Genomic DNA, 15,011 nt, shown 5'->3' with positions numbered 1-15,011 from the left:
GGAGTTGTTACAGCGTTGGCGTAAAAATGATTACATCTCTAACGGTACTTATAGAGCGCTATTGAGTACAGATGGGATCTTACCGCGTGCCTACGGACTGCCAAAGATCCATAAGAAAGATTGCCCGTTACGTATCATCATCTCTTGTATTAATAGCCCTCTTTATTCGCTAGCGTCTTTCCTTCACAACATGTTAGACAAAAATTTACCTAATCCGAATAGCCATATTGCGAATAGCTTTGAATTGATTAAAAGACTTAACAATGTGTTCTTAGATGATTGGTACGATTTGGTCTCATTGGATGTGGAGAGTCTTTTCACTAATGTTCCATTAGATTTGGTTATTGGAGGAATTGCTAAAAGATGGCATTTAATTAAAAACAACATCAACATTCCTTATAAAGAATTTTTGATTGCTTTAAATCTTATTATGGACTCCACCTACTTCCAATTTGACAATGTCATATATAAACAGATTTTTGGCACTCCCATGGGATCTCCTCTCTCCCCGATCTTAGCGAATATTATTATGTCTGATTTGGAAGACAGAGCAATTTCGTCTCTTCCTGTTTCCCTTCCCTTTTATGTTCGCTACGTTGATGATATTGTTCTTGCTGCTCCTAAACAATACATCCAACATATTTTCCAGGTTTTTAATTCGTTTCACAATAGACTACGGTTTACCATTGAATATTCAAACAACAACAGTATAAATTTCCTGGACACAACTATCATAATCAACAATAACTATATTGAATTTAATTGGTATAGGAAACCGACTTTTTCAGGAAGATTTCTATCATTTTTCTCACACCATCCTCTGTCACATAAAAAAGGAGTTATCATTGGATTGACTGATAGAATTTTTAAACTGTCACATCCACGGTTTCATAATGAGAATTTTTCTTTTATTATTTCGACTTTATTAGGCAATGGTTATCCTATTAAATTTATTTTTCACACTATTTCTCAAAGATTAAAGTTTTTAATCTCTGACGTGAACAATAACGAAACTGCTCTCACTCAATCCTCCTCCTCTCTTATTCCTTTCTTCACCATTCCTTTTTCCTCAAGTTTTCCAAGAGGTTTTGTTTCCAACATCAAGAGTTATGCGAACAGAAGATTGGCATATACAGTCAATAACAAATTAAAATCCCTTATTAGACTGTACAAGGATCCGGTATCTAAATTCCACCACGCGAATGTCATTTATAAAATTAGTTGTTTAGACTGTGATGCTTCATATGTGGGGCAAACTAAAAGGAAGTTACTGACCAGAATTAAAGAACATCGTTCTGATATCAATAAATCTTCTGGTTCTCTCTCAGTTGTGTCTCTTCATAGATTGAACGGACATGAGTTTGATTGGGAGAATGTTTCCATTTTGGAGGAGGAACCTAGATATAAAAAGAGGCTAATTGCTGAGATGTTACATATCTCTGGTCAGAACCATGGCCTTAACATTCAGAGCGATACCGAATTCTTGGATAAGATGTATTTGCCCATTATAAAAAAATGTTCGCAGTAATTATTTGAAATTTTTCCTTCGTTCTGTCTTCTTTCCTTCTGTGACGTTTTGTTCCTCTCCTTCCTTTCCCTTCTCTCTCTCTCCCCCTTCCCCCCCCTCTTTTTGATGTTTCGCGTTCTGTGCTATATGTGATCCCCATGTGCCTCAGTTCGGCTCTGTTGATTGGAACGTTAAGTTGTGCTTAACTTGCTCTCCCTTTGTGTTCGATTTTTTGATTTGAGATCACTTTCAAATTTAGAGACCGGTATGTGATTTTATTATATTAACTTTACTCTTGCTTTATATGAATGTTTCTCTTAAGTAGTTTCCGGATTGTTTGTTAAATTATTGCTCTGTCTTGTTTTTCTTTTTTAGAGTGTCAGATTTTTAAGCTTTTACTCGCACATATTTGGACCATCAAGTTTCCAACTGGTCATCGATTTATGCATCTTTGACTGTTTTTTCTTTTGGAAATGGTCATGGACCTGTATGTGGGTTTTCCTTCCGGTTTTTTTGGAGAGGATCATCTCGTTTTTAACGGTATACTGGTGGTATGCGGTACGAGCTTTCGGGTTTTCTGTGGCGATACGTTAATGCGATGCGTTCTTTCCTTTTTTGTGATTGACGGTTTAAATTTTCCGTTATTGTACATATATTTGCTTCCGATTTTTTGACTTTGCGTTGTTCCGAAACTTATTTACATTTCTCCTATGACCGTTAATTTTAATTTTATCTTAATGTTTATTATTCTCTTTGTTAGTCGACATTGAAAAGGATCCGAATTGGATTGAAACGCGGCGTTTGTCATGTTCAAATTAAATAAACATTTTCATATGGTTATTTTATTGTAATAACCGTTTTATTATTTTTTGCATATTTCCACCATTGCGTTGGTCCTTGTAGCCTTTTAACTAATTTTTTATTGATTTTATCTAACGGACCTTTATTTCATTATAATAATTTTAACTATGTTTATGTGATCTTTCAACGTTAATTCGTTCAGATATTCCTCACATTCTGATCCCAAAATATATATATATATATATATATATATATGTATGTAAGGAAATGTGAAATAATATTTTGACTTTTTATCAATTAAAAAATTGATTATATTCTATTATTTTATTATAATTTTATTTCTTATTTTTATTTATTATTTATCATTATTTTATTATTTTATTTTTATTTTATTTTGATTATTATTCATTTATTAAATTTTTTACATTTCCTTTTTAACGGAAGAGACCACCACCTTCTCGCAGTTTCCGTTGAGCAACAAGATGTACGTCATACATTAATACAAAATAATAATAACAAAATACAATTCTATTAAAATAAATTTAAATATTATTTTATTACAATTATTTTTTTAAAGAAATTTTTTTTTGATAAAAAAGCGTACATATTGGCCAAGAGTGGAAAAATTTAGATAAAAATTGAGATAAAAATATGTTAGATAAAAATTTAGATAAAAATATGTAAAATTTGTTTTTGTATATGTTATATTCTCTTTTTTAAACAACATATAAACTTTTATAAAAAAAAAAGTCAATAGGAAAATATGTGTGATAATAAGTATCGCTGCGATACTTGCAACGATGCAACTTGCATCGCCAACTCGCCAGCTCGAAATTTCGAGGATCACATAGCTATTGTATTCAGAGAGATAGGTAAGATACAATAGACTTCTCAGGAGAGAAGGGGACAGAAGCTAATCTATCCGTCTTCCTCTGTAAACCGAAGATGACCGAACGTCGAGCGTACACGGATGAGAGCTTATGCCTTAGTGCGCGAAAGTGGTGGGGATACAAATCGTGCCGCCGCTGGACGCAGCGTATGCAATCTGGTAGCCTTGCTCCAGCGGTACCTTTCGAAAGGCGTCGTGTAGCGAAGTATGGTGCTTTTCGGAGCACACTGAGCACAATCTTTTGGACGGGCAGTCTGCTATTTTGTGTCGTCCCAGGCAATTAGCACAGAGTTGATTGCCTTCCACAAAGTGTCGTCTATCATGAGCCGCCTTTCTCTTGAACTCCTCACACACCATGAGAGCATGGTCCCTTCGGCAGAGCTGGCATCGATTTGTTCCGGATTCACGCTTCTGCGTGAGGTGAGTACGCGCGGCTCGATTCGCGACTTCATTCGATTTGCTCACAGCAGGATCACTCTTAACTGGTTGTATCGCTTCCAGCGTCTGTAAACGGCGTTCCAGGAACCGTTTGAAAGCAGGATACATCGACGGGTTCGGTGAATCATTAATCGAGTTTTCCCACTCGCGACGCGTACGGACATCGAGCAACTCTATCACGGAGAACACGAAGAGATCCTCACTGCCCGTGATAGGGCGTCCAATGCTTTCCAGCGTACCGATTGTGGAGGACACACCGTGAACGATCTTACGCAATTCGGACGCGGATTCGGCCTTCATTTTTGACAATAAGGTAAATTTTGATAAACACGATCTCACCAACAGTCTTTTATTCTCGAAATGTTCGGTCAACGTGTTCCATGCGCGTTGGTAATTCTCCGCGGTTGTCGGAAGATTCTTAACTAACGCTTCTGCTTCTGCTTTCAGGCTTACCTTGAGGTAATGTAATTTTTCCACTGAGCTGAGGTTATTGTCCGAGCCAATGATGGACTGGAACAAGTCTCGAAAAGCCGGCCAATCTTCGAATTTTCCCGAGAATTGCGGCAGCTGGATCCTGGGTAGGGTCGTTCTCGGAACCGACTGATCAGGTCTCGGAACTGCTGAAGCACTTGTCTGGGTCATCTGGGAGAACTGCGCGGCTATGTCCAGGAGAGTACTTTTCTGATTCAAATAAGCTTCCTCTATTACAGCCATAAAATCCTTTTTCAGGTAGTCATGTCCTCGCAGCACGTCCCGGTGTGCAGTACGGGAGAAGTTCGTATCCCACACAGCACATGATATTATTCGTATATACTGAATTACTACTGAATATATTACAGATATATAAGATATACAGATAATATCTCTATAACGTATTTTGTAGTATATTACTTTTCTGATATTCTTAGAATATACGAAACTCATCAGTAATATTTGGTATATTTATCGAATATTCTCAGGATATACTAAAATTATCAGCAATATTACATTTTTTATCGGATATTTTTGGAATGTATGAAGCATTCCCAGCAAACACAGAATACAAATATATATCAATTTGTTTGATATCAATTAGCAAACTTCTTAGGGCTCCTGCACACAGGACGCGGCAACACTTGCCGCGCGGCGGAAGCCGACGCGATAAGCCAATACAAAAGTTGGATTGAGTTCAACTTTGACGCGCGGTAGATGTTACGTATCTGCTGATTGGCTATCGCGTCGGCTTCTGCCGCGCGGCAAGTGTTGCCGCGTCCTGTGTGCAGGAACCCTTACGAAAATAGACAATGGTATTACGAAGAATGCGGAGATAGTTCTTTTCCGGTTTGATTCATGGGGACATGCACAGTAGGAACGACGGTTAATATTTATATCAAAGGTAATCTTCTTATCTTCTTTAAATAATCAGCTCATATGTACAACATATATACAAATGTTAATCAAATTAAGATTTGTACTTATATTTTTTTACCAATATTCATTTAATATCTTGTCAAATCATTGTTAAAAATAATTAGGTTATGTGTTCTAAGAACGATCACGTTGCATCATAAATTCTTTATGCCTAATTCTATATTCCATTACATTTTGAAACAAATGGCTTAGTTTTTGTATATTTTTTACTAATTTTTATAAATCGAACCTCTAAAATGTATTAAGAAAAGTATACAATTTTACTTCATACGTGAATATCAGTTACTGCAGTATGATGTGCAGTATAATATTTGTGTAATTGATTTACGTATAAATCCCGATCTATAATAGCTGATTTAAGATTTAATCTTTGCTTTAAACAATCCTAAGTTTCAAGCTCTAACATTTAAAAATATGCGGTAGAAAGATTTACTTATTATTTGATTAATAATCAAGCACTCTTTAATAATTGATAAAAATAGTTAGGAAATACAGTGATAGTGTTTGTTTATATAATATCATTTAAAATCATAAACCACAATTGTTTGCAAGTATGGATAATATAATTTAAATATTTTATGTTGCAGCGTTCTTCAAAGTTTTCAGACTACTTTTTGCGAAGTTTTTGCATTTTGATACTCAAATAGTTTATTCAAACATATTTAGATACTTGGATATGTAGACGTTACTACCACAAATATTTGAGCAGAAATTATATCGACAATTCTACTAAAGGTGCATTGTGGACACGTATAAGTTATATATGTATATAATAGTTTGGATCAAGAGATATTATATAGTATTTATTTATGTAATAACATTTAAAATCATGAACCACAATTGTTTGCAAGTATCGATAATGTAATTTAAATGTTTTATGTTGCAGCATTCTTCAAAGTTCTCAGACTACTTTTTGCGGAGTTCCTGCATTTTGATACTCAAATATTCAAATATTTTATTATTCAAACATATTTTGATACTTATATGTGTAGACGTTACTACCACAAATATTTGAGCAGAAACTATATCAACAATTCTACTAAAGGTGCATTGTGAACACGTAAGTCAATATACATTATTGCATTATGTTGAACGATTTATGATATAAAATGATAAATATATGGGAAACATTATTTTCTTGAAACATAAAATCTTATTCCAAGTTACAAATTGTTCTTTTATGAGTAATTTAAAAATCGTAAACTAATTATTAGTCTTATATCCAAAGATTAATATTTGTTTGTTATTATATAATTATTTCTTAGACACAGAAAAGAATTTCAGTTATAAAAGATTAAGTTGTCTTCTAACTTTAATATTAATTTTTCAAAGTTAACATTTTAATATGTAATAGTATTCTACAAAATTTATTATTTTATATTATAATATTTAACATCTTTTAAATAGTGTTAGTAATTTCCGTATCATTTATCCTGTGCAGTTATGTTTAAACGATTGTTAAGCTAGCGCCAGACTATGCGCGTTTAAATGCATTTCTTCCCATTCAGAAGTTAATTCCCTCTATCTGCATACGATAGGTGATACGAGAATTACCGGACACGTTGTATACATATATACAAGGTATCCCAAGTTTGTCTGTACAAACTTTAGTAGCATATTCTATAAGCAGAAATAAAAAGAATGTTATACAATCATAGGTCTTAAAATACTTTATTAGGAAGTTATTGCAAAAGTTGAAATTTTGTATTGAAAAAATAATAATTTTACTATAAATAAGATTATCTTATCTTTCTTTTCGTGTTTATTATTTAAAATGATAGGTGATCATGATAATGATGAATATGAGCAACTATACTAGCAACGAGTGTATCATGTAGAACATTGTCCCAAAAAGTTAAAAGTTTGTACGCAGCTGTAAAGATAAAGATAAAGCAAAATTTGTAGAGTAAATAAATTCACGAAAGTTCTAGAGTGATAAATTCAATATTGATGTATAACTTATATTGACATGAGCGGGTAATACTTTGAAATGCAAATTTAAATAAAATTGTTTCTTACACATTTCGTATTTCTTTAATAACTTTTTAATAAATTATTCTGGAGACCTATGTTTATGTAACTTTTTTTTAAATTTCTGTTCATAGAACTTGCTACTAAAATTTATAAAGAAAAACTTGAAACACCTTGTACGTAATTGCAACGTATTCATTTTATTTTTAATTATTCTATTTATTCTATTTATTTTATTCTGCATTTTTTTATTCTATTTATTTAAATATTTTTTAAAGAACGAAAAATCAGAGTAAACCAGAGAATTTTGTTGTAATGTCATACATTTTTAAAAATGTACATGAATTTCTCACATAAAAGAATTCTAGTGATAGTATTGAAAAATTTGACAATAATAATATTAATTAAAATTTATTAAAGTTTTAACATTTTGTAATCGATAAAAATATTTTCATTATAAGAATATAATTCCAGAAGGAATACTCTGATTTTTAATTTCTCACGTTCAATACTTACATAAAATATATTTGCATTTGTTTAATATTTCCGTTTCTAATTTTATTAATATGAATTTTGATAATATTATAAATATATATGTTATATATATTTTAAATTTCATTTTATTCATAATCATTTCATCATTGCCATAACATTTTAAATACTGCATTTTACGTAATATACATATAATGTCTATGATAATCGTAAGATAATAACGATTATAATAATATACTTAAACAGAGTTAAAATGAATCGAAAGCGTTCAAGGAAAGACATCTTACATATGTCAAAACGACAATTAAATAGATTGATTAAACAAGAATCAGAATTTATCTCTAAATCTGTGTTAAATACTGCTCTATCACATACGAATATTAATGATAAGCGCACAAACAATGTGGAAAACATTTTAAAAATTAATTCTGATATAACAGATATTGAAAACGATGCACAAGTAATCGAAAAAGATAATGTTTCTACAAAGAACAAGAATAACGATATGTTAATAAATTATGAACATTTCAATACAGATGCATATATAAATGAATACAATTTACATTCCTCACAATGCATTACAAGAATTCCTTGTGAAGAATCAATAGTTCATGTGACATCTGAAAATGCACATTTGGCAAACAGCAATTTTAAAAAAGATCTTGTTGTCTGGGCTATGAAATACCAAATTAAACATAATGCTCTAAAAGCACTACTTTTGAAATTAAAAAACATTCTTGTTTTTCAACATTGTTAACAGATCCACGATCATTTTTAAAAACACCAAGAACACAAACGATACGTGTAGTAGTACCAGGAATATATTATCATTTTGGATTATTTGTTATATCAGATATCATTACAAAAAGATTAACATTACAAAAAGATAATTTTGATTGTATCAAAATAACTATAAACTTTGATGGATTACCGTTATCGAAATCGTCACAGCAACAATTTTGGCCTATATTAGGCTCAGTTCTTCCCTATAACAATGTGTTTATCATCGGAATTTATTATGGAAATGAAAAACCAGCCAACGCAAATGATTTTTTACAAGATTTTATTAATGAAGCAATAGAAATATGTGAGAATGGCATTTGCAGCGATAATTGTAATATACAATGTAAGTAGGTATACAAGGGGAGTTCTAACTCAGGGATCTCAGGGGGGGAACCGCGGGGGGATGACGTCACGCGGGGGGGGGGGGGTGATGACGTCATGCGGGGGGTGACGTCGCGTGAGGGAGAGGTAATGACGTCACGCGGAGGTGACGTCACGCGGCGGGTGGGGGTTGATGACGTCACGCGGGGGGGTTAATGACGTCGCGCGGGGGAGGAGTAATTACGTCACGCGGGGGGGACCTCCCCGGTACACCCCTCATCCCCTCACCCCAATATAAGTAACAGCTTTCGCGGTATCCCCCCCTATCCTCGCCCCCAATATAAGTAATTCTAGATTTTTTTCCGTTGGACGTATCCTTATCTCTCTCTCTCTCTCTCTCTCTCGCATTGAATTACTCGTCGCGCGAATTTATAAACAATATAAACAAATGGCGTTCCTTTGAAGAGGATTAGATTTTGAGGTTGACTAACGCGTCGGGACATGTTTCTTCGTGGATATTGCATTACGGTGAGCGCCGATGTCCGGCTGCTGGAATTTATAAACAGATAACTAATACTACGATATCTTTTATCTTAGGGTTGCTAAGATTATCTTTTCTTTGGCCGTACCACCCCCATACGCGGAATTACGAGCGCCGATACTCGGCCGCTGGAATTTATAAACAGATATCTAATACTACGATATCTTTTATCTTAGGGCTGCTAAGATTACCTTTTCTTTGGTGGTACCACCCCGATACGCGGAATTACGAGCGCCGATACTCGGCCACTGGAATTTATAAACAGATATCTAATACTACGATAGATATTTCGAAGAATTATCTGAGGGATGGGGAAGTTGCGCTTATCAACGTTTCGGAGAAAATTTTATCATACGTTGAATAGGAACAAAGGATTGGACGAAATATATATTGAGGACTGCTACCGTGTTAAACCATAGTACGAATTGAGAGCGCATAGATCGGTCGAAAAGAACAGTTACTTGTTGCAAGTGCTCCATAGAAAACTATGACGTAGTGTTTTAAAAGTGTGAAAAAAACAGGAAGAAAATGGAAAACATCGAGCAGACTGAACGCGACCTGGTGGAGCAGTCCCGCCAAATTGCCACCTTGGGCGAGTATTTTGCATGGCTGCAGCGTTCCGAGGAATTGATCAAACAGCTCGAAGAACGCAGCCGTGTCAAGCGTCCGCGACTCTCGATCGGAAGTAGACAGTCTCTGGTGGCTAAAATCGCGCGACTCGAAGGTGCAAAGACTCGATTGCAGAGGCGGTTTATACCCAGCGGTGGTGATTACAGCGGCGACAATAACGCGGAGAGACTCGTTTGGCGAGAGATCGATACCGCGTTCGATAGTCGTATTCTGACCGGTGCTGTGATTAACGCAAACTATATCGAGTCTCGTTAATTTCTCGAGGATGTCAAAGACATCGTGCTCGAGCAAGTGCAAGACGTTATAAAAACACACAACAGTGTAAAAGTGAACACTATATTCAACGTGAATTTGTGTCGGGTGATAAGCGTGCGAATAAAAGTATCAATACGAGAAACTATGAACTCTTTCGCACGTCCGATTTATACGAGTGGTACGAGCGTCGCGTTATCGAGCCCACCCTAGCATCGTTGGAAGGATTTCAGGAACGCGATAGTGGTTGGGCATTGTCGCGAATACAGAATTTGACTGTTAATGTAAATAAATATAATTCTATGCGCGCGGGATGTTATATTAAATTGCCGCGAGAAATTACGGCGAAGAAAGCGGTGGTTAACGTGCAATCCAGAGACAATGCGTGTTTCGCGTGGGCAGTGGTGGCCGCTCTATATCCCGCCGAAAATCATACGGAACGGGAATCTTCATATCCCCACTATACGACGATGTTAAATGTACAAAATATTGAGTTTCCAGTGACTGTGAACCAACTAAAAAAATTTGAACTTGCAAACAATATCTCGATCAACGTGTACAGCATCGAGAAAGAGAACAGCATTGTTCCAATACGTCTTTCGGAGCAGAAACGAGATAAGCACGTCAACTTGTTGTACGTGGAAGACGGCAACAGCGTCGGACATTTCGCATGGAATGGGGATCAAAAATCTATCGCGACTTGTCAGTTCACAGTTGAGCAAACACAACGGTCAAAGATATATCTGTAATCGGTACGTATAATTTAAATAGTTTATGTAATTATAAAATATATAATGCATTGCATAAATCTTTAATTTAAATATTTTTTACAGATGTTTACATTACTTTAGTTCGAACGACAAGCTGCAGTCACACATGGTCGACTGCGGGGAGATGAACGAATGCGCTATCCGATTGCCGAGCGACAATGACAAGTGGCTCGAGTTCAACAACTACACGAGGAAAGAGCGGCTTCCATTTGTGATCTGTGCCGATTTGGAATGCGTTTTGACCAAGATGAAGGAGGACGAACAACAAAATTTGTACCAACATCACCAAGTATTTAGCATAGCGTATTATATGCACTGTTCGTACGACGACTCGTTATCCGTTTATAATTCTCACCGTAGCGCCGATTGCGTTTCGTGGTTCACCGAAGAACTTAAAAATTTAGCAATTCGCCTTAAGACTATTTTAACAACAAATGTCCCCATGGTAGATTTAACATCGGACGAGTGGGAAAAATTTCATAGTGCAACGCATTGTCATATATGTGAAAAATTGTTTACGCAAGAAGACGATACGCGTGTACGCGATCATTGTCATTTGACCGGGCGATATAGGGGTCCCGCGCACTCAAATTGCAATCTAAATTACAAAGAATCTTTTTGCATTCCCATAGTCTTTCACAATTTATCCGATTACGACGCGCATTTCATTATCAAGGATATAGCCACGGCGTTCGAAGGGGAAATCGAATTACTTCCGATAACCAAGGAAAAATATATTTCGTTTACGAAAAATGTTGACCTTAAGGAAGACAAAAAAAAATCATGGAAAAATCATATAAAATTACGCTTCATCGATTCGTACAAATTTCTTACAGCAAGTCTCGACAAATTGGCATCTTATCTAGACAAAGACAAACTCAAAATTTTAAAATCGAAATTTCAAAATTTATCTGCAGAAAATTTCAGTTTATTAACACGGAAAGGCGTCTTTCCGTACGAATACGTCGACTCTGTAGATAGGTTGCAAGATACATATTTACCACCGCGCGAATCATTTTACAGTTCCTTGACCGGTGAAACTATATCCGAGAGCGATTACGCGCACGCCGAGAATATCTGGATGCGATTCTCCATTCGAATGCTAGGCGAATATAGCGATTTGTACCTGAAAATCGACGTCTTATTATTAGCCGATATTTTTGAAAACTTTCGCGATAGTTGCATTAAAAGTTACGGACTCGACCCCGCGTATTACTATACTCTCCCCGGATACACGTGGGATGCCATGTTGAAGCATACAAAGATTACGTTCGAATTGCTTACCGACATCGACATGGTCATGTTTATCGAACGCGGTATACGCGGTGGTCTGAGCCAATGTTCCAACAGATACGCTCGCGCTAATAACAAGTACGACAATCGTACGATCCATCGAAGTCATCGTCGTACTTCATCTATTTCGATGTAAATGATTTATACGGATGGGCAATGTGTCAACCGTTGCCCTATGCCGATTTTCGATGGGTCGACGACGTGTCGAATTTTAACGTAGCATCGATCGCGTTAGATTCGCCTACGGGTTATATCCTCGAAGTCGATCTCGAGTACCCGCAGCATCTTCACGATACGCACACTGACCTACCGTTTTGTCCGACACGCGACAAGCCGCCCGTCAAGCGGCAAGACAAACTCCTCGCAACGCTATACGATAAGAAGCGTTATGTGATACACTATCGTAATCTACAGCAATGTACGCGACACGGCCTTCGCGTTACAAAAATTCATCGCGTATTACAATTTACACAATCTCCGTGGCTTCGCAATTATATCGAATTAAATACTTTAGAACACTCGCGAAAAATGATTTTGAAAAAAATTTATATAAACTGATGAATAACGCAGTATTTGGCAAAACGATGGAAAATGTGCGTAATCGCGTCGATGTAAAATTATTAACAAAGTGGGACGGACGATACGGCGCAGAAGCGATGATCGCCAAACCAAATTTCCATAGTCGAAGCGTTTTTTCGGAAAATTTAATCGCCGTAGAATTGCGCAAATTGGAAGTAAAATTTTAGAAACCAATCTATGTCGGCATGTGCATACTCGACATATCGAAAGAGTGTCTGTACGATTTTCACCACGAGTACATGTCTCCCCTGTATCGCGACAAATGTAAGATCATGTACACCGACACGGAAAGTCTAATATATCACGTCGAGTGCGTCGATGTAGCATGTAGCGCATGCGAGAGAGAGAGATTACTATACTTATTCTATCTAAGTGCGAGAGAGAAAGAGATAGCGTGAAAGAACAATGACACATGCCGAAGATATCGCGAGACTTATGATTAACGCGCGAGAGAGAGAGCGCAACGAAGATATCGCGAGACATACAACTAGCGCGCGACAGAGAGAGAGAGAGAGATGCCAAAGGATGGGAGCGCAACGAAAGGTGTATAAATAAATGTTTCTTTCTACAATAAAAATATAAATTTATTATAAATGTGTTAATGAATACATTTGCGTGTGTGTGTGTGTGTGTGTTATACAAATAAAAGAAATAGTAATAAAAATTTAAAAATAATATAATAATTATAATTATAATACCTGCTATGTACAGGCTGCTAATAACTGCAATTACATATACGGTTCTAGCATATTATCACGATCTTCAGGGTCTCGATCAGGGTTTTCAGTAAAAGGAGGTGATATAAAATGCAGTTTGATCAAATTAAGCGCATACATATCGAAATGTAGTACCAGGAGTTCGCTCATGTTATGAGTTCTGCTCAATATGTTGTACACACTTATGTACATTGGAAAACATTCATCGCAATCATCGATGGGTTGCACCGTTGTTATCACCTTCTTACATCTTCGGCAGTGCTCCATAGTGAAGGGTCCGTCGCAAAACTCATGTTGCCAAAAAGGTTTTACTTGATGCCGGTGAAAAATTCCCGGAAAGCAAGTTATGCAAAATTTCATTTCCGGAAACAGTGGTGGAGCCTTTAAAACACGACCATAGACCTTCACACACATTGCATTACGCAATCCGCGGAGTAGCGGGTTGAACCGGGGGGGTCTACATGTTACTGTGGGGCACATACTAATGTGAAAAATATAAATAATCTCATTATCCGTTGTATTATTTCTTGTTCCTTATTTTCTTTTTCTTTATTTCTTACCTTCCTTCTTTTCTTTTTTATAATCTATTTAATCCGATATATAAGACTTCCTTCTGTTCGCTCGACACTCTTTTCAACCGTTCGCTCGACACTCTTTTCGACGCTATCTAATTCGATACTGACAGTTGCTCTGTTTCTTAAACGCTCACCACCTTCATCTCTACCATAGACTCTTTCCACTGTTTTCATTCCAATGTGATACTTGAAACGCGCTTACTCTCATATGTTTATTCTAATTATCATCCGTCGCTCTCCCGCTATCCATCTCTTTCTCTCTTACAATATTTTACGATTGTGTGTGTGTGTGTGTGTGTTATACTATTAGAAGAAATATTAATAAAGATTTTTGTATATGTATCTCATATGTATATGTATTTCATATTTCATATATTGTAGTATATACGATTATTGGGAAGGTTGTATTAATAAAGATTTTTGAATTTTATATATTTCATGTATATTTTTTATGTTGTATATATTTTTTCTTGAAAATGAAAAATAAACACTGTATGATTAATTAAATCACATTGTCCTTATGTATCCAAGAGTTGTGCGAATTGTCAAATCCCAGCCATTTCACATAAACCTCGTCACCCCTCCTGCGCAGTACTTTCTCCATGAGATATACGTCCGGATAATTCGCGCGATGCACTCGTGCTCATAGAACGCTCCGGCGACAGATGTTTTGCGATAGTCCTCGAGTAAATAACTTACGGGATTAGTATGCTGCACTTTTACAATTTTAAACACCTCGGTTGTCCAATTTGGCGTGTAACCCTTCTCGAAAATTGTCTTGTACTTGCTAACGCGTACCGAGTCACCTACTTTGAATTTCGCCGGACCTGCGATATTTACGCGGTTGTATACCGTAGTCAAGAGTCTTTCAGCGATCGCGGGGGTAACGTCGACGGGTCGCATACCGATCGTTCGATGCTTGCGCGCGTTGTAATCCGATACGAGTCGCGGCAACGCGTTGATCCACTTGTAAGATCCGTTCAGCGTAAACATCTTCCACATGTCGTTTTTCAGCGTGCGATTGAATCGCTCAACGATGCCTT

The 15,011-nt window shown here is 36.2% G+C and overlaps 1 protein-coding gene and 2 long non-coding RNA genes across 3 annotated transcripts; 1 reads left to right on the top strand and 2 right to left on the bottom strand.

Moving 5' to 3' along the window:
* The first annotated feature begins 668 nt into the window (after positions 1 to 668).
* Positions 669 to 2,347, top strand: LOC145965186 (uncharacterized). The gene is made up of 2 exons (XR_014436642.1): positions 669 to 1,772; positions 1,883 to 2,347. It is a non-coding gene; the product is annotated as an uncharacterized LOC145965186 (long non-coding RNA).
* Positions 887 to 1,815, bottom strand: LOC145965184 (uncharacterized). Its single transcript, XR_014436640.1, has 2 exons — positions 1,276 to 1,815; positions 887 to 1,184 (listed from the first exon to the last, which is right to left on the bottom strand). It is a non-coding gene; the product is annotated as an uncharacterized LOC145965184 (long non-coding RNA).
* Positions 2,348 to 3,293: 946 nt separating the features above from the next.
* Positions 3,294 to 4,349, bottom strand: LOC145964875 (uncharacterized). The gene has a single exon (XM_083088035.1). The coding sequence runs from the start codon at positions 4,347 to 4,349 to the stop codon at positions 3,294 to 3,296; it is 1,056 nt and encodes a 351-aa protein (XP_082944161.1).
* Between the last annotated feature and the right edge of the window lie 10,662 nt (positions 4,350 to 15,011).

This window comes from Camponotus vicinus, unplaced genomic scaffold (assembly GCF_025532165.1).
Source record: "Camponotus vicinus isolate PSW18456_S1 unplaced genomic scaffold, iyCamVici1.0 SCAF_14, whole genome shotgun sequence".
NCBI classification, from domain to species: domain Eukaryota; kingdom Metazoa; phylum Arthropoda; class Insecta; order Hymenoptera; family Formicidae; genus Camponotus; species Camponotus vicinus.
The sequence above is the reverse complement of the archived record's forward strand: the minus strand, read 5'-3'. Positions and strand labels throughout refer to the sequence as shown.